Raw genomic sequence first — 25,859 nt, 5'->3', positions numbered from 1 at the left:
CGAAAAACATTAGGTTAGGCGGCACCTTCGGCCGTGAAAACAGGGAAGAATATCTGAAGAAACACGTAGGAAAGGCAAAAAGCTTTTCCCTAGGGGTCTGGAGGCCCGCTTTTGGCATGGAAAGTCAGGATATAGGACGAAAAACAGCAGGATGCGCGAGAAGATAACGCCGTGACTCTCTCCCGCTAGACACCCTAGCCAGCAGGAGTAGCGGCGAGTCCCGCCGGGCGCGACCTCGGGCGAAAACTACCACTCCCGACGCCACACCCGGAGCGCAGGCCGGGCCGCCGGAGCCGGTCGACGCGCAGGGCACTATGGGGTTTGTAGTCTTTCTCCCCCTTAGCTCATCCAAGGCCCGGAGATCCTAATTTTTGTTAACTAGCCGCTCTTCCAGATGCAGCTTCTTTTCCTCTTCCTCCCGCCGAACTTACTTTCATGGGAAGTTTGAAAATTCCCGCGGAGCCGGCGCGCGAGGTCGGAACCCTCGCGAGAACTTGGTCTCCGTGGCCGCGATCTCCTCTTCTCTTCCCCTCCTCCTCTCCTCCTTCTCTGCCCTCCTCCTCCCTTTCCCCTCCCCTTCCCTCCCCTCTCGGGTGTGTGTGGGACTCCGTCTGTCCGCCCAGGGTAATACGCAGAGGAGCGCCGGCGCTGTCCAAGAGTAGGCGGCAGAGTCGCGAGGGGCAAGACTCAGCACCGAGGCGGGGCAGTGTCTGCGTTTTAGCCGCTGAGCAGTGTGCAGGCCTGCAGCCGGCGAAAGCACTCTCGTGGGGGGCGGGTGTGTGTGGCTCTGAGGTGGCCGGGAGGTCGTAGGCCGAAAAGCAGAGAAGCAGCTTCCGCGGAGCGGAGGCGTGTGTGCCCAACCCGGGAGATGCTGTGACGGACCCGCGCGGAGGAGCTCACGCTTGGCCTCGCGCCCCCCGGGACTCGGCGGCCGCGGCGGCTGGGTCACCCGCCCTTCTCAGGTAGGGGGAAGGGAAGGCGGGGGTTGGGCCGCGCGGCGGAGGGCGGGTCGGCGCGGCCTGGGCCCGGCTTGTCCCCTCGCGGCGCCTCGTGGGGCCTAGGCCGGACGCATGCCCGCGCGGAACGGGCCCGAGGGGGCGGACGCGAGCGGCGGCGGGTGCTGCATGCTCCAGCCTTCAACCGTTGTGTTATATAACCTACTTCGAGATGGAGTGGCGGCACTGGCGGCTGCGGCGGACTGTTCGTTTCCTGCCCTGACAGCGGGATCCTGGCCCGCCCGGGATGGCTTCTTCACTGTTGTTTTCCGGTGTGGTTGAAACCTTGGCGGGCCTTCCCCCCGGGGAGGCTGCTGGCTCTCTGAGTTTGTCTTACGTTGGCCTGTATTCCACACGTTCCTGGGCTTGCCTCGAGTGAGTCCGGGGCAGGGAAGAAAGTTTGTCCCGAGATTGGAAAACGTGCGGCGTGCATTGAGCGAACCCTGATAAAGGAGACTTCCAATTAATACGAGGGCTTGCAGTGGGGGTTTTATGTTTTTGTTTTCTGGGTAATGGGGACCAAACCCAGGGGCGCTTTACCATTGAGCTACATCCCCAGCCTTTAAAAGTTTTTTCTGGTTTTATGTTTCTTTTTGGGGGGCCGGGGGTGAGTCCCGGGGATTGAAACCAGGGGCGCTATACCACTAAGCCACATACAGCCCTTTTCATTTTTTAAATTTTAAGATCTGAGGTCGGTAAGTTGCTGAAGCTGGCCTCGAACTTGCGATCCTACTGCCTCAGCCTCCAGAGTCATTGGGATCACAAGTGTGCTTCACCATTCCCATCAAATATTTAGAGTTTTCCTTTTTTTTTTGTACCGATTGAAACCAGGGGCACTTCACCACTAAACCACATTCCAGCACAGTCACATCTCTTTTTATTTTGAGACAGGGTCTCCTTAAGTTGGACGACTCATTTTGAGACAGGGTGTGTGTGTGTGTGAGTATACTAGGATTGAATGCCGGGGCGCTTTACCACTGAGATGTACCCCCATCCCTTTTAAATTTCTATTTTGAGACAGTCTCCCTATGTTGCTTAGGGTCTGGCCAAGTGGCTGAGGCTGACCTCAAACACGCCTGCCTCAGCCTCAAGTCACAGGGATTACAGGGTTGGTCACCTGCACAGGGCTGAACTATTACTTTTGCTATGGTTCACTTGTTTTGTTTTATGAGGGGATATGTTAATTTTGTTATGAAATACAAGGAAGTTCAAACTAAAGGTATGCAGTTGTAGAAAAGGAGCTTTCTTTTGTTTATTTTTTTAAAAAATATTATTTTTAGTTGTAGTCGACACCATACCTTCATTTTATTTTTATGTGGTTCTGAGGACTTGAACCCAGGGTCTCGCGCATGCAAGGCGAGCGCTCTACTGCTGAGCCACAACCCCAGCCCTGGGTTTTTTAATTTTTGATAGTGGATATGAACCAGGGCCTTGCACATTATAAATATGCACTGCACTGCCTGTCTACGATTTTTTTTTAATTAAATACTTGGAGAAATGGTTGAAAGTGTATCTTTGTAAGAAAACATAGATCCTCTGGAAACTCTGAACTTGAGTTTGCTCTTGATATTCTAGAGTCCATGAATGTTAAGAACTGTCTTTGTGAACTTTCATTGTAAAGGGTCTATAAGGAGAGACGAAATTAGTTGTGTGTTTACCTGTTTTGGAGGATTCTACCAGGGAGGACAAGTGTGGGAAGTGTTATGGGAAATCCACATTCTCATTGTATTGTGACTTTTTATTCTTTGATTTTTCACTATTTTTAGTTTTAGATAGACACAATATTTATTTTTTAAAATATGTTTTTTTAGTTGTTGATGGATCTTTATTTTATTTACTTATATATGATGCTGAGGATCCAACACAGTGCCCCATAGAAGCTGGGGGAAAGCTGTACCACCACCAAGTTACAAAAGTTCAGGCTCATGTACTGTGACTTTTGGTACTAGTTTTTAAATATTTGTACTGTAGTGTCATTGGTTCCCAAAACAGCATTCTTATTATTCTCATTTTGTTACTGGTGATAAAACCCAGGGGCACTTTACCCTTAGCTACATCCCTAACCCTCTATATTGTTTTTGAGACCCAGTCTCACTAGTTGCTTAGGGCCCTGGCTGTCACTGAGGTTGGCCTTGAATTTCTGATCCTTTTGCCTCAGCATCCAAAGTCACAGGAATTACAGGCTTGGCTCTGCTCCAGAGAAACTATTTCTTTTGCTATTGGTTCACTGGTTTTGTGAAGGGATATGTTAATCTTGTTATGAGAGCCAAAGAGGTTCAAACTAGAGGTGTACAGTTATAGGAAAGGAGCGTTATTTTGTTTTTGTTTACTTTTTACGGTGGATGTAGAACCGGGGCCTCGCGCGTTTATATTTTGATTAGCTTTTTTTTTTTTTTTTTTTTTAAATATTGGTAGAGGTCAGCTAGGAAGGAAATCTAGTCTCATATATTGGAAACAAAAGATAATTTTAGATACTTTTTTTCTACCTAATAAAAGACATACCAAATTCAATTTCTCATATTTCTGTGGGTTTGGACATTTTTCAGGGAGTTTCTCTCTTTTTACTAAAGAGATAATTTAAAAAGATCCCGTTTTCGTGTGTGTGTGTGTGTGTGTGTGTGTGTATGTATATTCTTTGAAACTAGGTTAGAAAATAAGATAATTTACATTGAGCCAATTTTCAAAGAATCTAGGAAATAATATATATCCTTTGGATATGTGGCTTAATACGTTTTTGTTTTCCTAAGGCCATTTGGGAAATATTTTTTAGAAGAGAACACCTCATAGGTACAAATATTACATATTTTACAATCAGGTTTTAGTTGTACCTTGTTCACTTTGTGTGGTGGCTTGCTTACTTGCTATATTCCTGCCTGGAAGTAACTAAGTATATTATACAATAGTATAAATGTATCATAATAACGTTATCTTTTAAAAATATTTACAGTGGAAGTATGCGAGACTTAACAGCTCAAGTGACTAGTGGTCTCCTGCAGTTCCCAGAGGTGACTATTCAAGCTCTTAGAGAAGATGAAATAATATTAGAATCTGTGCTTCGTGGAAAGTTTGCTGCAGGTAAAATAATGTTGCTGAAAGTTTACTCATTTGATTGACCTGTCAGATAAATAAATATTGTCGTTTCCTTAATGTAGGATTTTTAAAAAGGACGTACAGTAAAGTCTCTTGTTGTTTTGTTTTGGTACCAAGAATTGAACCCAGGGATGCTTAACCCCACTGAGCCATACCCCAGACTTTTTTATTTATTTATTTTTTATTTTGAGACAAGGTTTTACTGAGTTTTTTTTAGGGCTTGTTAAATTGCTGAGACTGTCCTTGAATATGGAATCTTCTTAGCCTCTCAAGTTGCTGGGATTATAGTTGTGCACCACCACGCCCAGCTTAAATTATTATAATGACTATAACTCCATATTCAACAACTGTATATTTCAGGACACATAAGCAGTGAATCTGTGATTGACGGATTATGGTTAATTTTTCCTTAAACCATATGTGTGTGTGTGTGTAGCTTCTGTTATCAAATATCTGTATTTTTAAAGTAGAAATAATATAATAATCAGTAAAAGTTTTATTGGTGATGAGTTTGAAGATTAGAACCTAAACAATCTTAGGAGTGGAAAAAATCTGATTGTAATCCCTTGTTGATAAAAAAATTTTAGAAAGATGTATTTCCTAATTTTGCTAATATGAATAAGATCTTAGTATGTAGGTTTCAGATTGTGTAATACAGGAGAGAATCATACCAAAGTATGGAGGATTCTAAATTCAAGGCCAGCTTCAACAGTTTAGAAAGACATTGTTTCAAAATATAAAAAAGATTAGGGTTATAGCTCAGTGGTAAAGTCCCCCTTGGGTCAATCTCCAGTACCAAAAAACCCAAAGAACAAAAGCAACTTTTTATAAAGGTAGGATAGAAATCTGTTCTATTTAACCATTTTTCTTTGTAGCTGAGAATTACATAGGTGAAGTAACTTGATCAGATACCAAATGGCAGAAAAGAACTTTGAACCCTGGCATTCTGGGTCCTCTCTATACCATGCTATTTTCTTAAACCAAAATTTGTACTACTATGTAAAATATATGTGTAGCTACCTATCAGGATGCATCTCAAATTTAGTGTAAATTTATCACCATTCATTTAGTTGTTCAAAGGAACATTCAGGGTCCATTCTTGGTTCTCTCCATATCTAGTTAGTCAACAAGCTAATTATCTGAGATGATATGTATCTCCAGTCAATCCATTTTTCTCTGTCCATTGCCACCAACCAGTATATTATCATCTCTTCAGGAATAGAATTGTTATATTTTATAACCACCGCAGCTCCAAGTTTATTTTAAGTTGTAATGTAGTACTTAAAACACAAGTTTTAGAGTTAGACTTGATCTCCTTTAGAACTGTTTTACCTTGAAATTAACTGACTTTGTACAAGTTAAACTACATTAAACTTCAGTTGCCTTATCTCCGTAGTGAGCTTTGATGAGGAATAAATGCAAAAATGTATTTTTGCACTATGATACATTAATAAGCATTCAGTAAAGGCACGTAGAATGGTGCCTTTACTGAATGCTTATTAATGTAGTCATAGTTGCTTATTTTATGTTTCACAAGTTTTGTTCTTTCGTTTCTACCATATTGTTTCTCAGTTTATGTGAGTGCACAGTGCGTTCAATTAATTCTACTGTTTTTGAGGACCTTTCTGTTTTATAAATGCTTAGGTTTCAATTTGGAGATGATATTATAAACGTTTGTGTAATGAGCTGTGTATTATATATTTATGTGTAAAAGAGCTAACTGCTGTTGAGTTTTGTTGTATGCACACAATATTAAAATAAGAAATATTTTTGCTTTTTGTTCCCCCTTAGGGAAAAATGGACTTGCTTACTTGGCTTGTGGTCCACAACTTGAGGTAGTAAACTCTGTAACAGGAGAGCGGTTGTCTGCATATACATTCAGTGGAGTAAATCAACAGCCTCCTGTAGTCCTTGCAGTGAAAGAATTCTTTTGGCAAAAGAGAAGTGGATTGTTAATAGGATTGGAAGAAGCAGAAGGAAGTGTTCTTTGTCTTTATGACCTTGGTGTATCAAGAGTGGTTAAAGCAGTTGTTCTTCCTGGAAGGGTAGGTACTATTTCAGATACCTGGATAGTCTGTTTTCAAAATTGAATGTTTACAGGAATGTGTTTACTTTGAGAGAATTCATTGCTACTGTACACTTATCAGTGTACTTTTATGTAAATGTGTTATTCTTCAATAAAAATTTCAAAATAAAAGAGTTCAAGATGCTCTTACTATCAAAGGAACTTAATATTTAAATATAACTTCCTATTTTTCAGAATTAGAAAATTCTGAAATAAAAATAGTTATGAATGATAGTATTCTAATACTTGTTTATGTGAAAAATATCACTTGTGTCTTGTTTTTATCTCCAGTTGTGTTCTATAAGGGCCCTCAATATATCTAATGTTAGATTCTTAATTTTTTTCTCTTTTAAAGTGAGAGTGTATGTAACCTTGGAGCAATATGGAAAATATAAAATTAAAATTTTAATATTATAGCTAAATAATAGTGTTATTTATAATCACCATTTATTAATTCTAATATATTTATGCCTTCCATACATCAACAAGCTTACCCAGTGGAACCTATAGAAGTACTTTAAATGTTGGGTTGTTTGTTCAGCAGGTTTATTGTTACTTTTCTATATATACCTGATGAAAGAATATACTTATAAATACACAAACACATATACAAATATAAAATCGTAGAAGAGTGGAATGGTTTGGAAGATTCAGATTTTGAATGGTCTGGTTTATAATTAGGGGCCTTACAATGTCTGATGATATATTTTTATGTTTTAAGCAGAATTCTCATGTAAAAAGGTCCTTGGATTGGGTCAGGAATTGAATTATGAGAAAAAAAAAGGACACTGTTGTAGTTCAGGTCAATAATGATGAACTGAACCAAGGAAATGATAGAATTATAGAATGAAGGTACAGATTCAAAATATATTGGGAATTAAAATGGATAGGACTCATTGACCATTTGGATGATAGTAATTGAGAAGGAACAAGAGTTAATAAGTTCAACAATAATAAGTTGCTGGTTGCTCATTTGAGTAAATGCTTGATAGCATAAGAAGGAGGGACTCCAAGAGAAAGAAAAGATGTGCGTTAATGATAGATATTAGTCAAAGGAAGTTTGGTTAGGGTATAATATCTTCCAAATGTTTTTAATTGCCTCTTCTAAAATAAGGTAACACTGATAATCACTTCATACAGTATTTGTATGAGGAATGCACTCTGGTGGAGGCAGGAGGATCACAAGTTCAAAGCCAGCCTCAGTAAATAATTATCTTATTTACTGGTATGATGGAAACAAGTTATTTCAATATTTATAGATAACATTACATTAATTAGAAAATTCGTGAGAGTACAGCTTTTACAATTAGAAACACTTTGTAATGTTTTGTGTACTAATGATAGAGACACCCAGGCTTTTATCTGTAAAAATAAATTATAGCCTGAAAAATACTTTGAAATTAACACATAAGCTACTGATACTGAATTTCCTTTCTCCGGGACATTCATCAGTAGTAGAGTAGAAATAACAACTTAATCATCATATATCATACCTAATTAGTTTTGTGAATTAAAATAAAATATAAGCTGGCTGTGGTGGCAGATGGCTGTGTTCCCAGGTACTGGGAAGGCTGAGGCAAGATTGCTTGAGTCCATGAGTTTGAGGCCTGTCTGAGCATTGTAGTGAGCAGATGGGCAATTCAGTACAAATATTTGAAATTTGACTTATGAGATGAAGGGGAAAAATATGACTCCATAAAGTAGCTAAGGATAATTTTCTTAAATAATTGATCTAGTCATTGCCAAAGCGTTGTGTGAGGTCTATTAGAATATAACCCATTTAGAGAAGGTTGTCCCTCTTTAGTCTAAACAGAACTTAAAATTGAGTTTTTAATCCGGGTATTGTGGCACATACCTATAATCCTAGCGGTTTGGGAGGCTGAGGCAGGAGGATCACAAGTTCAAAGCCAGCCTCAGCAACTTACCAATGCCCTAAGCAATTCAGTGAGACCCTGTCTCTAAAAAAATACACAATAAGGCTGGGGATGTGGCTTAATGGTCAAGAGCCTCTGAGTTCAATTCCTGGTTACCCACCCCCCCAAATAAAAAAAAATTGTGTGTTTGATAAGAGTAGACAGTAGGGCTGGAGTTGTGGCTCAGTAGTAGAGCACTTCCCTAGCATGTATGAGGCACTGGGTTTGATTCTCAGCACTGTATGTAAATTAGTAAAATAAGGGTAATATTAAAAAAAAAAAAAAGGACTAGACAGTAAACTTTTCTGGAATGATTTGTTGTTATATTTTTTCTGTTTCTGGGGATTGAACCCAGGGGCACTTAAGTACTAAGCCACATCTCCAGCCTTTTTTTTTTTTTTAATTTTTTATTTTGAGACAGAGTCTTGCTAAGTTGCTCAGGGCCTCACTAAGTTTCAGAGCTGGCTTTGAACTTTGGATCATCTTGCCTCAGCCTCCCAAGTCGCTGGGATTACAGATGTATACCGCTCCACTGACCTGAGAACAATTTGAGTTTTATACTTAATGATTTTTATGGCTTATATAACTTGGCTAAAATGTTTTATAAGTTGGCTAAATGCACTGCAGTTACTTCATCTTTAAATAGATAATTACATATAGTTCAGTATCAGAGGATTATTGTGAACTTTAAATGAGCCAGTTAATGCAATGTCTGGCACATAACAAGCTCTTTGTAAACATCAGTTATTCAGCTTCATGATTTTAATATTTTGAAACATAGTGCAATTCTTAATATATCTAAAGATTTTTGTTATTACTTAGATTCACAAGTATCACTTGCAAATTTATGATTTTCTATTTGATAATGATTAAATCTGTAGTAAATCAATAATCTGCTTTAACTTCAAATTTTGTTTGTTGTGCTGTTTGTTGTGTTTTCTTAACTTTGTAGAAGAAAAGCCAATCATATATTCTGCTTTCTAGGTAACAGCTATTGAACCTATAATTAATCATGGTGGAGCCAGTGCAAGCACTCAACATTTACATCCAAGTTTACGATGGCTTTTTGGTGTGGCAGCAGTGGTAACTGATGTTGGACACATTCTTCTTATTGACCTTTGTTTGGATGATATGTCGGGTAGTCAAAGTGAAGTAGAGGCATCAGGTAATTAATCATTCTTTACTTGAAACTAGGAGTACCTGAATGTTCTGATGCAATAGATTGGTTATTTAAAATGCCCCCAAATTTTTTATATAGAAAGTGCTTAAATAAGCCTGACTTAATGGGGCCCAACTGTAATCCCAGTAACTCAGAAGGTTGAGGAAGGAAATCGACAAGTTCAAAGGCAGCCTTGGCAATTTAGTGAGACCCTGTCTCAAAATAAAAAATATGAATTGGGGATACAGCTCAGTGGTAGAGTATCCCTGGGTTTAATCCTCAGTACCAAAGGAATGAAGGAAGGGGAGGGAAGGCAGGAGGAGTAAGGAAAGAAATTATCTATGTCTGTCTTATTTTTATTGTGTGCATCTAGGCACTGTAGAACTTCTCGTGTGAGTTGCCCTATTCTGTTTTCATATCATAAAAGTAGACCTTGAAAAAGGTGGGCACTAATTTGTTTTCACATATGTACTTGAGTAAGATCTGTTAAATGCCAGAAGAAGGGCTAATAAAGATATAAAATCTTTATCCTTATTAGCTAGTATAAAGTTATCTAGCCAGGTGGGATCTGACAGTATGTTTTTGGCATATTGTTTATGTTTCTTTGGGAAGGCCAAGATATAAATAAAAAATTTTATAGGAAATAACAGATTAATTTAAAGTTTTCTCACAAAATAACATTTTAAAATAGAACTAATGCTATTCAAATTCAGTGAAAGTGAAGAGGGACCATTTTTCTTCTTTAAATGCTTATATTTATAAATCTACTCTTTTTTTTTAAGTACCTTTGGTTTTTTTAAAGTATGAGATTCTTACTTGATTGGTATTGGTAATGAGCAAGAACTGACCTAAAAGGAAACAGTGTGTATTCTGTAAGCTTTCCTGAGAACCATTTGATCTGACTTTGAGGTTCTTTATTTTTATTTTTAAAAATGTTTTTGCAGTGCTGGAGTTTTAGCCCAGGGTCTTGAATCTGCTAAGCTCTACCGCTGAACTAAACCCCCATCCTGAGAATCTTTAATTTTTAAAGTTTTTTGTATCTGTTTCTATTTTAGAACTGTGGTCATTTTAACCTACTTTATATAAACATGACTTGTAAAAGTTGTCAGGATATAATAAAAATTATTAAAACTGCAAATGGAAATCTTCCGGACAGAATTTAAGTCTGTAAAGTAGTACCTTGAAAAAATTTTGATATGGCAGAAATGATGGTTATACATGCACTTAAAAAAAAATCTTTATAATGATGGAAGCTCTACCTTAAACTTCTGTATGTGTAGAGGCCCAACTGATTATAATAAAATCCTGAATGTAATTTTTTTTCTTTTATTTTTTAAAAACAGGATTTTTGTCTTCTGGGTTTTTTTTTTGTTTGTTTGTTTTGTTTTTTAAGTTTAATTTTTTTTTTTTTTTTTTTTTAGCTGTACATGGACATACCTTTGTTTATTTTATTTATGTGGTGCTGAGGATTGAACCCAGTGCCCCATACGTGTGAGGCAAGTGCTCTACCACTAAGCCACAAACCTAGCCCCTGAATGAAATTTTAATGAAAGGAATTGATAAGCAAAAACAATAGTAACTAAAACCAAATTTTTAGAATATTAGAAATGGTTTGACTAGTCTTTATAGGAAATTAATCAAATAATTAAGGTTGATGTGTTTTGTAGATGTTATCATTATAGGCTCTAAGCATTAGGACATCTTTAATTTTAGAAGTCAGTTTTCAGGTATACCTGGTAATTTTATGATGAAATTATCTGGATTCTGACCAAAACTTTTCTTAATGAGAATTAGGAAGCGATTATTATTATTTTTTTAACATAGCCATTTAGACTTAGACGTCACTGAAATATACTAACATAGAAAATGGAGTTCCCAATATATATACTACAATATTGCCCAACTCAATATTTCTTATACATTTTCCATATTAATACATTTAGGGTCTGCCGTATTCTTTTGAATAAGTATGATACTATATTGTATGAACTATTTAATTCAGCAAAATTTGATTGGTATGCTTTAAAAAGCAATAGCAGAAGCAGAAGAGATTGAAAAGGAAACTGTGTAAGTACAATGTGCATTGGCTTTTTTTCCTCCTTTGTAACAACAAGAATGGAATCTGCTCCTGCAAACAGTTATATCAATAGATTGGCCAGAATTTTTTTTTGTTTTTTATTAAGCATTGTAGACATCTTCAAGTAGATTGAATACAAGAATTCCCATGTGTGGATCATCCGAATTCAACTAATTTTTTTCGTGGGGGGATACTGGAATTGAACCCAGGATACTTTGCAACTGAGCCTTTTTATTATTTTGAGACAGGGTATCACTTGAATTGCTTAATGTCTTACTAATTTGCTATGGTTGACCTCAAACTTGCAATCTTCCTGCCTCAGCCTCCCTAGTCTCTGGGATTACAGGCATGCACACCATGCCCAGCTCAACTAATTTTCAAATTTTACTGTGTTTATTTTCTTTCATTTCCTTTTCCCTCTATTATTTTTTTAAAAAAATATTTATTCACAATACCTTTATTTCTCTCATTTATTTTTTACGTGGTGCTAAGAATCGAACCCAGGGTCCCGCGCGTGCGAGACGAGTGCTCTACCGCTGAGCCACAACCCCAGCCGCTCTGTTAATTTTATAGCAAATATGGGTGCTTTGACATACAACTAAATTGCTACTACCATTCCTAATAACAGTAATTCTTTAGGGGCCCTGGGGATGTAGCTCAGTAGAGAGCGCTATTCTAGCATGTACAAAGACATGATCCCCAGCTCCACCGCCACACATAAAATTCTTTGGTATATACTATTTTCAATCTATAATCATTTTGCTGTGATTATCTAAAGCATCTTTTTATATTTGGGTTGTTTGAACCTGGATTTAACAAGGTTCATACATTAATTACATTGAACAAGTTTCTTTGAATGCACAGAAATCCTCTTTTTTTTTTTTTTTTTAATACTCTCTCAGTTTTACATTTAACTAAGCTTAATTTTTTTTTGAGAATTTTAATATTTATTTTTTAGTTTTTGGCGGACACAACATTATATGTGGTGCTGAGGATCAAACCAGGGCCACACGCATGTCAGACGAGCGTGCTATCGCTTGAGACACATCCCCAGCCCCCAGAAATCCTCTTTATATGCTGTTTTTGTTTACTTTTTAATATCATTGACTTAATGAGGAAGTTAATTATTTGTAGAATGCCCCCTCATTTTGGAATTATGTGGTTTCATGTTGCATTATTTATATTTTGTATTTTTCAAAATATATATGTATATATTTAGTTGTAGTTGAACACAATACCTTTGCTGAGAATCAAACCCAGTGCCTTGCACATGTTAGGGAGTACTCTACTGTTGAGATACAACCTCAGCCGTATATTTTGTATTTTTTGCAAATGTAAATTTGGTTTTATTGAAGATCAACATTTAAGATTCTGGTCAGGATACTTTGGAGGTGCTGAGTGCTTCATATTGCATTATATTGGGAGGTATATGATGCCTAGGTGTATCCTAGTCACGGTGGACAAAAATTGACAAATATGATCCAGTTTTCAACCAGGGGTGAATTTTGTCCTCTAGGAGATGTTTGTCAGGAAACCTTTTTTGGTTGTTACTACTAGAATGTGATGGTGCTTCTAGCTACTATAGTTAAGAGACCACAGATGCTACTTTATATCCTATAGGCATAGGACAGCCTTCTACAGCAAAAAATTATCTGGCCCTAAATGTCTATAGTGCCAGGGTTGAAAAACCCTAGTTTAAATAGTTTCTTTAATTGAAATTGTCATTTGATTAGCAGCTGCAAAATTATGTCTATGTTTTGCAAATTGATGATTCTTTAATTTTGCTATAATCTGAAGAGGAATTTTCTCATTAACTAGTGCCTTTAAGCTACCCTGAAAGTACAGAAAAGGCAGGATAAATATTTACTGATTAAATACTAATTTTCAGAATAAGAAGTTGGTCTCCAGTTACTTCTGATAGTTCATTTAAGATCTTTTATAGGTGGACAGGGTAGATTTCCTCTTCACTCCGCCCCCCTCCTTTTCTTTTTCTTTTTTTTGTGGGGGGGAGTATCATGAGCTCATGAGATACAAGGTACTTAATGTTTCATTTGTTTTCATTGCTTGGATGTACTATCTTGGCTCATGAGAGCCCCTTTATGTTATCTGGATTTATGCTAGGGTTTATATTACCCTCAGGAACAGTTATATTAACAGGACAAATCATCTGCTGTAGGTTTTTCAGTCTTAAGTAGCTTCTTTAGATTTCTGACAGCAGATGAACTGGGCTCATCCTACATAGGAATCCTTCAAGGAAAAGTATTGAAGGTGTAGTTCTAAAATTTAAATCAAGAATCAGCTTTATTTATGATTGGCAAGGAAATTGAAAGTAGTTTAGATGTATTAAATTTTTTAAATTACACAATTAAATGTATTTTAAAATTACAGCATTTAAATAGATAAAGGTAGTTATTTTCTAGTTCAGCATGATTTGTCATCTTTTTATTTTAATTGACTCCATTTAATTAATTCAGTTGATGCTGGATGACTCATTTGCTTTTGTGCTTTTCAGTTTCTTTTTCTTTTCTATTTTTTGGTATGGGTGATTGTGCTCAGGGGAGCTTAACCCAGGTTGGCCTCGAGCTTGTGATCCTCCTGCCTCACCTTCCTGGGTCACCAGGATTACAGATAAGAGATACCACTGTACCTGGCTTAATCTTAATTGTTTTTATTTTTGGTTTTAGACCTTGAAGTTATAACTGGTGTCCCAACTGAAGTACCACATATCAGAGAGAGTGTGATGAGAGAAGGACATCATCTCTGTTTCCAGTTAGTAAGCCCCTCAGGAACAGCTGTTTCTACTCTGAGTTATATTAACAGGACAAATCATCTTGCTGTAGGTTTTTCTGACGGCTATCTTGCACTTTGGAATATGAAGAGTATGAAAAGAGAGTAAGTATAACTTTTTTCCTTATGACTATTGGTAGTTTCTTTTTGAGTATGTTTTGTACTCAACTATTATTTGAAGACAAGCGTGAGAGATGTGAATGAGTAATAATGAATAAATTTCCATTGCCTTAAATTATAGTTAGAGAATGGTTTTAACACTTGACTTGAGGTTGTTTTTTGCAGTATTTAAAAAGTGACTGGTGTTTTGTTTGCTAGTAAAGTTTGGCTATATGGATAAACCATGTATTTGTGTATTACGAATTTTTCAGAAGTGCATTTCCAAGGACTCGGGTTATATAGCACACTTGGTTGAGCACTTGCCTAGCTTGTGTGAGGCCCTGGTTGAATTCTCAGTTGTGCCCTCCCCACCCCAAATCAAAGTTATAAAATCTGTCACTTAAAATTTTATATGGCATCAAAAATATCCCCAGAATATAATTTATTTTAAACTTTTATATCTGTGGAATTAAAATTGCTTGTGTGTGTGTTTGTGTGTGATATATATTTATTTATATATAATATATATTTCTTTTGGTACCGGGGATTGAACTCAGGTGCACTTAACTACTGAGCCATATCCCCAGCCCTATTTTGCATTTTATTTAGATTCAGGGTCTGAGATGCTTAATACCTTGCTGTTGATGAGGCTGGCTTTGAACTCATGATCCTCCTTCCTCAGTCTCCTGAGTTGCTGGGATTTCAGGCCTATGCCATGGCGCCCTGCAAAATTGCTATTATATTAAGGGAGGTTGCAGATTGGCATTATAGAATTTTAAAAATCTTTGTTAAGCTGGGTGTCGTGGTGCAAGTCTATAATCACAGCAACCTGGGATTTGTTTTGTTTTGAAATTGCTTCCAAAACCCTACCTGGAAAACCTGACTTTGACAGATCATTTTGGCTTATTAAGCTTGTTTGGGGGTGGGATGGGGGCAATACTAGGAATTGAACCTAGGGCGCTCAACCACTGAGCTACATTCCTAGCCTTTATTTTTTATTTTGAGATAAGGTCTTATTAAGTTGCCCAAGCTAGTATAGAACTTGAGATTCTCCTGCCTCAGCCTCCCAAATTGCTATGATTACAGATATGTTATCTGTGACCTTGATTGGGTGACCATAATGTTGAGGTGTTGTGCCATGTGTATTTTGAAAGGCAACATGGTCATGCCTTAATTTTGGAGATCTCATAAACAGTGATTGTTTTAGCCCAAGTTTTTACACGAGGAACTTTACTAAAAACTACAACTTAAATAAGCAATGTACTAACCTTTTGTCTGTTTTAGGTATTATACACAGTTAGAAGGTGGAAGAATTCCTGTGTATGCTATTACTTTTCAAGAACCTGAGAATGATCCTCGTAATTGCTGTTACTTGTGGGCTGTTCAGTCTACGCAAGATAGGTTAGTGTGATGATTATGGTTTTTAAAAATATTTGTCAAAAATAGAACAGATATTCTCTTCAGTGAAAACAAAATTCTTTTCATTAGTGAAATGGTAGTTGAAATTATTTTAAATGTTAATTGTTGGAATAATTGTGAATAGCAGTAAAAAGAAATTGTGTTTAATTGATCAAATGTTATTCCAAATAGTAAGCCAATATAGATAAGTAGGTAATTATCTTGGATGGTTTTTCTGGCCTTCCTTTTCCCCATACCGTTTTGATAACGCTCTTGTTTTTTATTTACCCTCTGTTCTCTTATCCTTCTTGCCTTTTAGGGTATATGCCTACGATTAATTTTGTTAATCTTTTCCTATCTCTTGCAAGCTCTAATTTTGTTCCATGGTTAGCTAGTAGAAGTCTTTCAGTTTAATTTCTAATAGGTTAAGCTTATTTATTTCCAGTACTAGAACAGTACAAATATTGTTGTTTCTTTATTGGGGGGGGGGGGGGTTAGTTCTTTCTTTGATAATAAAACAATTTTGGAGTGTAACTTCTATGATCTTGATTAACTTCCTGTTTTTAGTAATTTCTCTTCCCAGATACTTGAACTATGGTCAGTTTGGGTTTTTGTGTTAAATATCACTCTCCAGTATTTAGAGGTGCTAGGAGTCAAATGTCTTTAACTAAAACCTAGCTGTTAGGGAGGAACACTTGGGAATGAATATAGTAGCTGCAATATACATATTCCCTAAAGTGTACAGACAACATCGCCTAATAAGTGGAATCAATATAAAGTAAAAATAGATTACTGTTTACAGTGACAGTTTTGTCCCATGGACTCACTGTTGTAGACCAAAAAAAAAAAAGGCACGGAGATGGTAGTATTTTAACAAAATATTTGTTTGGTACCAGGGATCTTTAGTTTACCTCCTGAATTAATTTCTGTTCTTTTAGTGAAGGGGATGTTTTGAGTTTGCATCTGCTTCAGCTGGCTTTTGGTGACAGAAAATGTTTGGCCTCCGGACAAACCTTATATGAGGTAAATGAAAATTAGAACATTACCATTTTGTTCTTTATTTCCCCAATTTAAGCGCCTTTGTTTTAAGACATTGAAAATTATTCTTGTGTTCAAGTTACTGTATTTATAATATAGTGAGAAGGTATTATTAATGACCTTGAGATCTCTAAATTATTATCCTTTTTTATGAAGGTAGCACTCTATTATTTTTCTCTAAAAATGAGGGAACTGGGCTAGACTTAAATTTGAGGCCTAATTAGTACTCAGGAAAAATAATTTTGTCTTTGTTACTCTAACATCAAGCACTAAATTGTGAGTAACATTTATAATTGAGTATACACATTTAGATTCTCAGATTACTACCTGTTTTTCTGGCTGAATTTTCCTGAGAAAATTTTGGGGTGCTGCTTATATATGTATTTTGCCCACCCTTTAGAACAGGCTTTCCTAACTTTCTCAAGGGGTTTGTAGATGGCTTTTAGGGAGTTGATATACTACTACCTGAATTATATGTGGCATTTTAATGTTATACATATTTTTCTATGGAAAATCTCAGGCCTTTTACCAGATTATTAAAAGAATTAATGAGCAAAAAAAAATTTAAGAGTTATTCTAGAGCAAGAATTTTAGTGAGAAAACAAATGGATTTGCTGGCCTGGATGTATGTGAATATAATTTGTGCATGTGTGGTGCTGGAGATTAATCCCTGTGTGGTGTGGTGAGAGGGCATGTATACTTCTGATAGTTATATTCCGACTGATAGAACATGGAGTTTCCTATATTGGTACCACTTTAAAAGATTTGTTAATTATCATTTTTGAGTCTTTAAATCTAGTTTTTAATTTGTGTTTTGTAGTATATAAAATTATAAAGTCTTTTTCAGTGACTTGCTCTCTTCAGTCTTAGGTTTTGGGTTTTTGTTGTATTGTGTGAAAAATCTTTAAATTTTGGATGTTTAATTTTACAAAGACCTTTGCTTTAGAATCTTATTAAAATTTGTGTATCTTTTATGTTACAGGGGTTAGAGTACTGTGAAGAACGATATACACTGGACCTGGAAGGTGGAATATTTCCTTTGAGAGGACATACTAGTAATACCAAATTGTTGGGGTGCCAGAGTATAGAGAAATTTCGATCTCATGGAGACAGGGACGAAAGCATGAGCAAAGGTTAGTAAAAATACTCTAATTATAGCATGTGAAGTCTCAATTTAAGATTAATCTTGACATAACATTTACGATATGTATTAGTTTCTACACATTATACTTAAAAAATTTAGAATACTGATTATTGAATTTATTCAGGGCTGTAGGTAGGTATTTTCTTGCCTTCAAATTGCTGTATAGAACTGAAAAATTGAATAGATAAGGCTAAAGAGGGGACTCTTATATTTTAGTCTGACTCTCAAATCAGATTATCTCTAGTCTTAGTGTTGTCTCTAACTAATTGCCTTTGTATATTTTTTGATTCTGTATATGGCTCAAAATATCCTTACATAGTAAAGTTGCATATGTTTTTTTTTTTTTAAATTTCAGCATTGATTTATAGTCCATCCCTATCAGTTTGTAAGCCCTGTTTACCTATTAGTTATACTTTTTTAAAAGTATGGTTGTAAAGATTAAATAAGATTATACACATACCAGTTCTGGGAATGCTTAGGGACCTTGTTGTATGTGGTGTTTAGTGAGACTTTCTCATAGTGAGCTTGTTCATCCCAGAGATGCTCTCTATCCTAATTCTCGTATCTGTTTTTGTGATCTGACTTTCATATTCAATTATATATGCTCCAAACAGAATTTCCAGGCACTTTCTTTTTATTGTCTCAGATCTTTACTTTCCTCCTTTTGGTGCCCCTTTCTCTGTTGTCATTGCATAGCCACTGTCTAGGTACTTGTCTTTTTTCCCTTTATTATTTAGCTACATCAGTTGCTCTCAGCCAACATTCCTCTAAAGAGTGAATCTTTGATGCCCAAAGAGCACCAATTAGGTAGCAAATTAACTTCTCTAGGACTAGCTATGGGAGAATGGTGATTGAAATAATTTTCTACTTTGTACTTCCAGTATCTTAGAGTTGCTAACAGGTTAACTGAAAAGAAGTTGGGATGGAACTTTAATGATGAGAACTTTTTTAATTCCCTGAAAAAGAGAAACAGTCAAGATATAAATGAACAGATCTCTACTTACACATAGATGATAGAAATACATTTTCACAAATCTAATGGAATGTAAATTAAACCTTAATTTATGGAAAATCTTGCCATAATTTTAATGAGGTGATTTTACTTTGAGATTATTTTTAGAGATAAAATATCTCTTTTTCCTTTCAGCTCTATCTCCTGACACTAGTGTTTCAGTCTTTACCTGGCAAGTGAATATATATGGACAGGAAAGGCCATCTATATATTTGGGACTTTTTGACATAAATCGTTGGTATCACACACAAATGCCAGATTCATTAAGGTAAGATTATTTTCTCTTTTCCTTTTTTCTCTTGGGAATTTGTGTGTGTAGCTTTTCAATAATTTAATAGTTTTTAAATTTTCTTTTAGATCTGGAGAATATCTACATAATTGCTCTTATTTTGCATTGTGGTCATTGGATTCTGTTGTAAATAGGACTTTTCCACACAACATTTTGGATATATTAGTACATGAGAGAAGTTTAACTCGAGGAATTCCTCCTTCATACCCACCTCCTGAGCAGTATTTTAACCCAAGTACTTTTAATTTTGGTATGTATTTTCTTAATTTCACCTTTGACATAAGTAACATGGAAAAGTATGCAGATGTATGTAAGTATATTTTATACATAGACTATCCTCTATTCATATCTCATTTTTAACGTGGATGATTTAGGGGATCAATTCCATCAAAGTACATAAGAAACTTAATACATGTTTATAACAAAATTATTACTATTTTAATTTGCTAGAAAAGATGAATTATATTATAGTGATAAAGTTTGTTATTGTTATTCTCAGGATGGAAACTCCTGGAAAAGTTTACTTAAAAAATTCATTCTATATGATGATTTAATTGTTAAGTATTTTTTTTTTAATCTTTTTTTTTTTTTAAGATGCCACTTGTTTATTAAACTCAGGAGTTGTTCACATAACTTGTACTGGCTTTCAGAAGGAGGTAAGTAGAAACTTAGCAACATAGACTTTCTTAATTAGCTTGAGATCATATCTTAGAATACAGGGGATTCATGGTTTTAAACTTTAGTGTTTAACTATATAAACTATTACTTCATCTGAAATGGTAGTTTCTATTAGGTTTCTGAGGTTAGCATTCAAATACCCTGGATTACTAATGACAACCTTCTAGAGGAAGGCATTGGGATGCTTTTAGTAGCTTTCTGTGTATGAAAAGAATGAATAGAAGAGTGTCTTGTCACATCCTTTAAAAAAATCATTCCTATTGGTTCTTTTGAGAAAGGAGCTAAATGAGTAAAAATAGTAGCACAGTGACACAGTGCTGACATGGGAAAACAAATGAAGACAGCATATTTATATAAATAATGTTTAGAAAAATACTTTTCCAAAGAAACATGATGTAACAGACATTTTAATTAATAATCATCCATATGTGAATAAATGCAATATTTATACTTCATATTAGATCTCATTCATTTGAAGACACAGAGGAATAAGCTTTTGTATGTGTATCAAGTTTGTTGAGATCTGTTACCAAATCTGTTAGCTTTAGAGAAGATTAAGAGGGTTACCTTTCATGAAAATATGTAAGCTAGGGGGCTGGGGTTGTGGCTCAGAGGTAGAGCACTCGCCTGCCATGCAGGAGGCACCGGGTTTGATCCTCAGCACCACATAAAATAAAGATATTTGTGTCCACCTATAACTAAAAAAATAAATGTTTAAAAAAAATTTGTGAGCTGGGCTGAGGATATAGGTCAGTTGGTAGAGGGCTTGCCTGCTATGCACAATGCAACAAATAGGCATTGTTGAGTTAAAGAATCCATTTCCTTTTTTCTGCAATCTATTTTTTTTATAATTTCCATTAGGTATTTTTTAGCTTTTCTTGGGTTTATTAAATAGAGTAATTTTATTCTTAAATTTAATGATCGCATTGCATATTGATTTGCATGTTGATTGATGTCTTAATATCTATTACAGACTTTGACTTTTTTAAAGAAATCAGGACAGTCCCTTAATGAAGTCATTCCTGATGGTTATAATCGGTGTCTTATAGCTGGCCTTCTGTCACCAAGACTTGTTGATACTCAGCCCTCCAATCTAAGTCAAGTGAGATGATTTTTAGCTATATCATTTCTTTCTATGATTACATGTTTATTAGCTTTCTATTACAATACAGTTCTATTAGATAAATTTTTTAAAAGCAGATAAAAGTAGTATGATGGCTGCTATGTACAATCAATAACTGTGGTCTTGGATTTTTTCTTTGGAAAGTTCTACTCCCAAGACCAAATAGGACAAAATTTAGCACCAGGTTCGTTTAGCTGTGTAAATGTAATAGGCGTACTTCACTAGTCAGGAGGCATCTTAACAATAAGCAACTTTACCCAGTGACAGTAATAATTCATTTGTCTTAACTCATTATTTTCTTGTAAAATGATTAGAAAAAAATAAATTCTCCAATCATTTTTCCTTGGAGAAAGAAAAAAATATTTTAATAACTCTTTCTTGTGGCTGGGGTTATGTGTGGCTCAGCAGTGGAGCACTTGCCTAGTACTTATGGGGTCCTGGGTTTGATCCTTAGCACCACATATAAAAAATAAATAAAGATATTGTGTCCATCTACAACTAAAAAATATTTTAAAAAATAACTTTCACCAAATCGTGTTTCAGTATTTAAATAATTTCAGATATGTAACCTAATGAATTGCTAGAAAATGAGCCTTTTAAATATCAGATGAAATGTAAATATTGTTTATGATTGGTTTAATGTTCACAGTTGAAATTTAATACTGAATATATTTATGGAAATAAAGAGAAACTTTCAAATCATTAACTTCAGATTTCTCTCTTCTCTCTACTTTTAGGTTATTGTACTAATTTTTTGGGTGGGGGCATACTAATGATTGAACTCATGGGCATTCAACCATTGAGTCACACCCCAAGCCTTATTTTGTATTTTATTTAGGGATAGAGTCTCACTGAGTTGCTTAGCACCTTGCTTTTGCTTTGAACTCACTATCCTCCTGTCTCAGCCTCCCGAGCTGCTGGGATTAGACATGTGCCACTGCACCCAGCTTGTACTAATTTAAGCAGTACTATATATTCATGTAGTGGTCTCCATTGGCTTTATTTTGTTTGTTTTGTTTATCCCAAAGGTCCCAAGTGGCCTTTTTTTTTTTTTAACTTGCCCAGTCTGTCACACATGACCTTAATTGTTTTTGTTTCCATTTTGATTTAAAAAAAAAAATTATGTAATTCTCTTAGACAAAGTTGGCTTTTCCAAGTTGATTTTCTAATGACTTAACTTTTACTTTCTAACTGTGTGTCTCTTGCCTCTGGTTCTACCTTCTGGGAGAATTCTTTATATTGTCTTCCTTTCACTGATTTTTTTAAAAATTAGCCTTCCATTAAAAATTTCTGTGAGCTTTTTTTGGGTCATCCCCTTTCCATGGGATTCTGTACTTGTTTTATGGATGAAATTTCTTCTATGTTCAATTATTTTCTTGGTACCTGGGATTGAACTCTGGGGTGCTTAACCACTGACCCACATCCCCAGTCCTTTTTTTTTTTTTTTTTTGATGTTGAGACAGCATTATGACCTCACTAAGTTGCTGAGGCTGGCTTTGAACTTGCTATCCTCCTTTCTTGGCCTCCGAAGCCACTGTGATTTCGGGTGTGCACCACCATACCCAGTTCAAATTTTATTAAGTTCCCTACATTATTTACTTTTTCAGAACTTTTTAAAATTATTTTTGTTATTTAAGTCTTGATGGTGAATAGCTTCAAATGTTTGATATAATTAGGTTGTTTGTTCATGTGTAAAAGGATCCATCAGACTTGACTTCAGAATAATAGAATGGTTAGACTATGTATATTCTGTTTTCAGTCCATTTGTGACCACCATTTCCCTCTGTTTTCCTCTGTACCTGGTTTCTTCAAGTATTTATCCCTAATATGATTCTAACAGCCTTTCTGGGGCTTTAGTTCAGAGTTTACTGCATAATACCAGGTCAGTTACCTTCATTATTGCTTTTCAGAATTTTTTTTGAGCTTTCTTATCCCAGGATGACTTCTGTTTGTCCTTGTTTATTAATTCTTTAAGATCAGGTCTGGTTAAAATGATATGGAAAGAGGAAATAATGAGTCTTATCATATTCTTTTATTCACAAGTCAGAATTTCTCAAAATGGCTTCATGTAGTTCTAATTATGTTCACCAGAAAGCTTTAGGAAATTGTTGCACTAGTGGTCCTGTTCATAGAATTCTTTGGGCAAGAATCAAAACTGACTGTAGCTCGGCACATGCCATTGTAATCCCAGATACTCAAGAGGCTGAAGCAGGAGCATCACAAGTTTGAGATCAGCCTAGGCAACTTAGTGACCTAGGCAACTTTGTGAGACCTTGTCCCAAAAGTATTAAAAAATGGCTATAGCTTTCTCTATAAAATGCTCCAGATTGGGAACTGTTGTTGGAAACCATTTGTTACCCCTAAGGACTTGAGCACTCTAAGAGCACCATGTGACTTTTTTACTTTAGAGAACTTAATACTGAACCTTTTGTTTTGTAATTATACATTATTAAATTTAAAGCAATTTAAGTTTCTTTAAAGAAAAATGGAAAAAATTACATGTTATTCAGCCATGTTAAAAAATAAAAATGTTTTGGGGCTGGGGTTGTTGGCTAAGTGATAGAGCTCTTGCCTAGCATGTGTGAGGGAGACCCTAGCACAACACAAAACTAAATAAATAAAAAGTATTATGTCCATCTAACTAAAAATATTTTTTAAAAATAAATAAATAAAAACATTTATTGTTTTCTGTGAAATTTCTATTTTTTGTATTGAGGATTGAACTCAGGGCTTCTTAAGCCTGAGCTGTATCCCAAGACCATTTTTATTTTTTATTTTGAGACAGGGTCTTGCTAAGTTGTTTAGTGCCTCGCTGTTGCTGAGACTGGCTTTGAAACCATAATCAGGCTTAGAACCCTGCATTTTTAATAACAGCTTTATTGAGATATATACTATGCAGTTTAGCTATTTAAAGTGCATAATTCAGCCTTTAGAGTTATACAGCCATCACCACATTTGATTTTAGAAAATTTTTATTATCTCTTTAAAAAAAAATCCACATTACCCATTAATAGTCACTTCTTTCCTTTTCATCTCTCCTCTTTTCCACTTGACCCTGTGGAACCTCTAATCTACTTTCCTATCTTTATGGATTTACTATTCCAGATATTTCATGTAAAAGATTTGTAGTCTTTTTGACTGGCTTCTTTCGTTTATTGAAATGAAAGAAGGTTCATCAGTGTTACAGTTAATGTTAGTACTTAATCTTATTTTATGACCATTACAGTATTGTACATATTGTTTAATCCTCAATTGATGGGCATTTGGGTTTTTTCCTACTTTCGGCTCTTATGGGATAATGCTGTTGTGAACTTTCACCTGAAGTTTTTATATGGAAATCATGGATTGTTTAACATATTGAAGAACTGCCAGACTGTTGGCACTTTTCATTTTCACTAGCATGGATGAGGATTCCAATTTTCCCACCTCTTTACCAGTGCTTGTCATTTTCTGGCTTTGTGATTATAGCTGTCCTAGTGGATCATAACAATTTTTCAGTGTTTCTCATATTTTCATTTTTCCCTCCCTTCTTTTCTTTCATGATTTAGGAAGAACAGTTAGAAGGTATATTGTCAGCAGCAATTCAAACAAGTTCCCTGGGACTTTTGACTGGTTGTATCAGAAGTTGGATAACTGAAGGTAATATTTGATTTTTAACCATTAAAACATTTGTAATTTAAAATCAACTATCAGTTTACTTTTTCTTTTTAAGTTGTGAGATATTTGTTGATTATTATGCAGTTGTAAGGCATAATTTGAGTACCTTTTTCCATTTTTCTCCCCCCATTGATGCAGTCTGGCAAGCCTCTAGTACAGTATCACAACCAGATGCTTTATGCTTCCATCCCTCCTATTTGCCCGTCCCTAACCTGTGGCAGCCACTAATCTATTTTCTATTTGTAAAATATTGTCATTGAAACAATTTAAGTGGAATCATTCAACCTGTCATCTTTTGGGATGCACTTTTTTTTTTAACTCATAATTCATCTGGCTAACTGTATCACTTTCTACACACACATACACACACATTATCTTTTGTTTTGAACCATTTGAAATAAGGGTTGGAATCATGCTTATTAATTCATATTTTAGTATAAATTTCCTTCTAAAAACAAAGACACATAGAAATGCATGTTGTGATTATAAAACATCAAGAACATTGACATTGAGCCGTCTTTTTGTTTCTTCATGGTGCTGGAGATTGAATTTATGGCCTTGCGCCAGCTAGGCAAGTGCTCTACCAGTGAGTTACATACGCAGTTTTTCATGTCTTTAATTTCCCTTAATCTGACAACAGTTTCTATATCTTCATCTAACATAGAAATTTGAGGGCTGGGGTTATAGCTCAGTGGTAGAGCACTTGCCTAGCACATATGAAGCACTGGGTTCAACCTTTAGTACCACATAAAAATAAAGAAATACAGGTATTGTGTCCATCTCCAATTAAAAATATTTTTTAAAAAAGAAATTTGACTTTAACAAAAATATATAGACCTATTTTATAGATTGCCTTTCAGTTGGTGTTTATTAATCTTTCCTCATTAGATTCAGGCTTTACATTTTTGGAACATTAATAGATAAAATAGTTTGTTCCCTATTGATGCACTAAGCAGGATAAATTATCAAATTATCTACACTAATGTCAGTGTTTACTTTTTGAACTTGGTTAGGGTATTACTTGCCATATTTCTCTGCTGTTACTAGTTTTCTGTTTGTAATTTTTTTTTTCCTTTCATGTGTATAAATAAGAACAACCAAATTCTGCTGCTAATTTGCGCTTTGTTCTTGAATGGACATGGAATAAAGTGGTTTTCACTAAAGAGGAATTTGACAGGCTATGTAAGTAAAAGTCTTGATTTAGGACAATTAGTTTTAAGTTCAATAATGTTTGATCATAGTAAAGCTGTAAATTCTTAAAAATGTAAAGATTTCACAGAAGATCTAGCATTTTATCTGGGGGGGTGGGTAGAATAAGCAATCACAGATTAAGTA

At 35.5% G+C, this 25,859-nt stretch overlaps 1 protein-coding gene across 3 annotated transcripts in view; it reads left to right on the top strand.

The window, feature by feature from the left end:
* The first annotated feature begins 564 nt into the window (after window positions 1–564).
* The window catches only part of Ahctf1 (AT-hook containing transcription factor 1), a 63,833-nt gene continuing 38,538 nt past the window's right edge, over window positions 565–25,859 (top strand). The window contains exons 1-14 of one of the 3 annotated variants that reach the window (XM_046432539.2): window positions 565–962; window positions 3,943–4,070; window positions 5,877–6,130; window positions 9,048–9,228; window positions 13,984–14,191; window positions 15,470–15,586; window positions 16,522–16,606; window positions 17,604–17,754; window positions 18,913–19,045; window positions 19,135–19,316; window positions 19,661–19,722; window positions 20,718–20,846; window positions 24,416–24,506; window positions 25,617–25,706. In XM_046432539.2, coding sequence (XP_046288495.1) covers window positions 3,950–4,070; window positions 5,877–6,130; window positions 9,048–9,228; window positions 13,984–14,191; window positions 15,470–15,586; window positions 16,522–16,606; window positions 17,604–17,754; window positions 18,913–19,045; window positions 19,135–19,316; window positions 19,661–19,722; window positions 20,718–20,846; window positions 24,416–24,506; window positions 25,617–25,706 — 1,804 coding nt within the window. In that variant the 5' untranslated portion in view covers window positions 565–962; window positions 3,943–3,949. Of the gene's footprint in view, window positions 963–1,216; window positions 1,371–3,942; window positions 4,071–5,876; window positions 6,131–9,047; window positions 9,229–13,983; window positions 14,192–15,469; window positions 15,587–16,521; window positions 16,607–17,603; window positions 17,755–18,912; window positions 19,046–19,134; window positions 19,317–19,660; window positions 19,723–20,717; window positions 20,847–24,415; window positions 24,507–25,616; window positions 25,707–25,859 lie in introns of those variants that run through there. The other 2 variants (XM_046432538.2, XM_046432537.2) reach the window with 2 other exon arrangements.

Source organism: Marmota monax, unplaced genomic scaffold, assembly GCF_021218885.2.
Source record: "Marmota monax isolate L192 unplaced genomic scaffold, Marmota_monax_Labrador192_F-V1.1 WCK01_AAM20220418_F8-fsc00090, whole genome shotgun sequence".
In the NCBI taxonomy this organism is placed as follows: domain Eukaryota; kingdom Metazoa; phylum Chordata; class Mammalia; order Rodentia; family Sciuridae; genus Marmota; species Marmota monax.
Note: the sequence above shows the minus strand (reverse complement) of the source record. Positions and strands in the feature narration are given on the sequence as shown.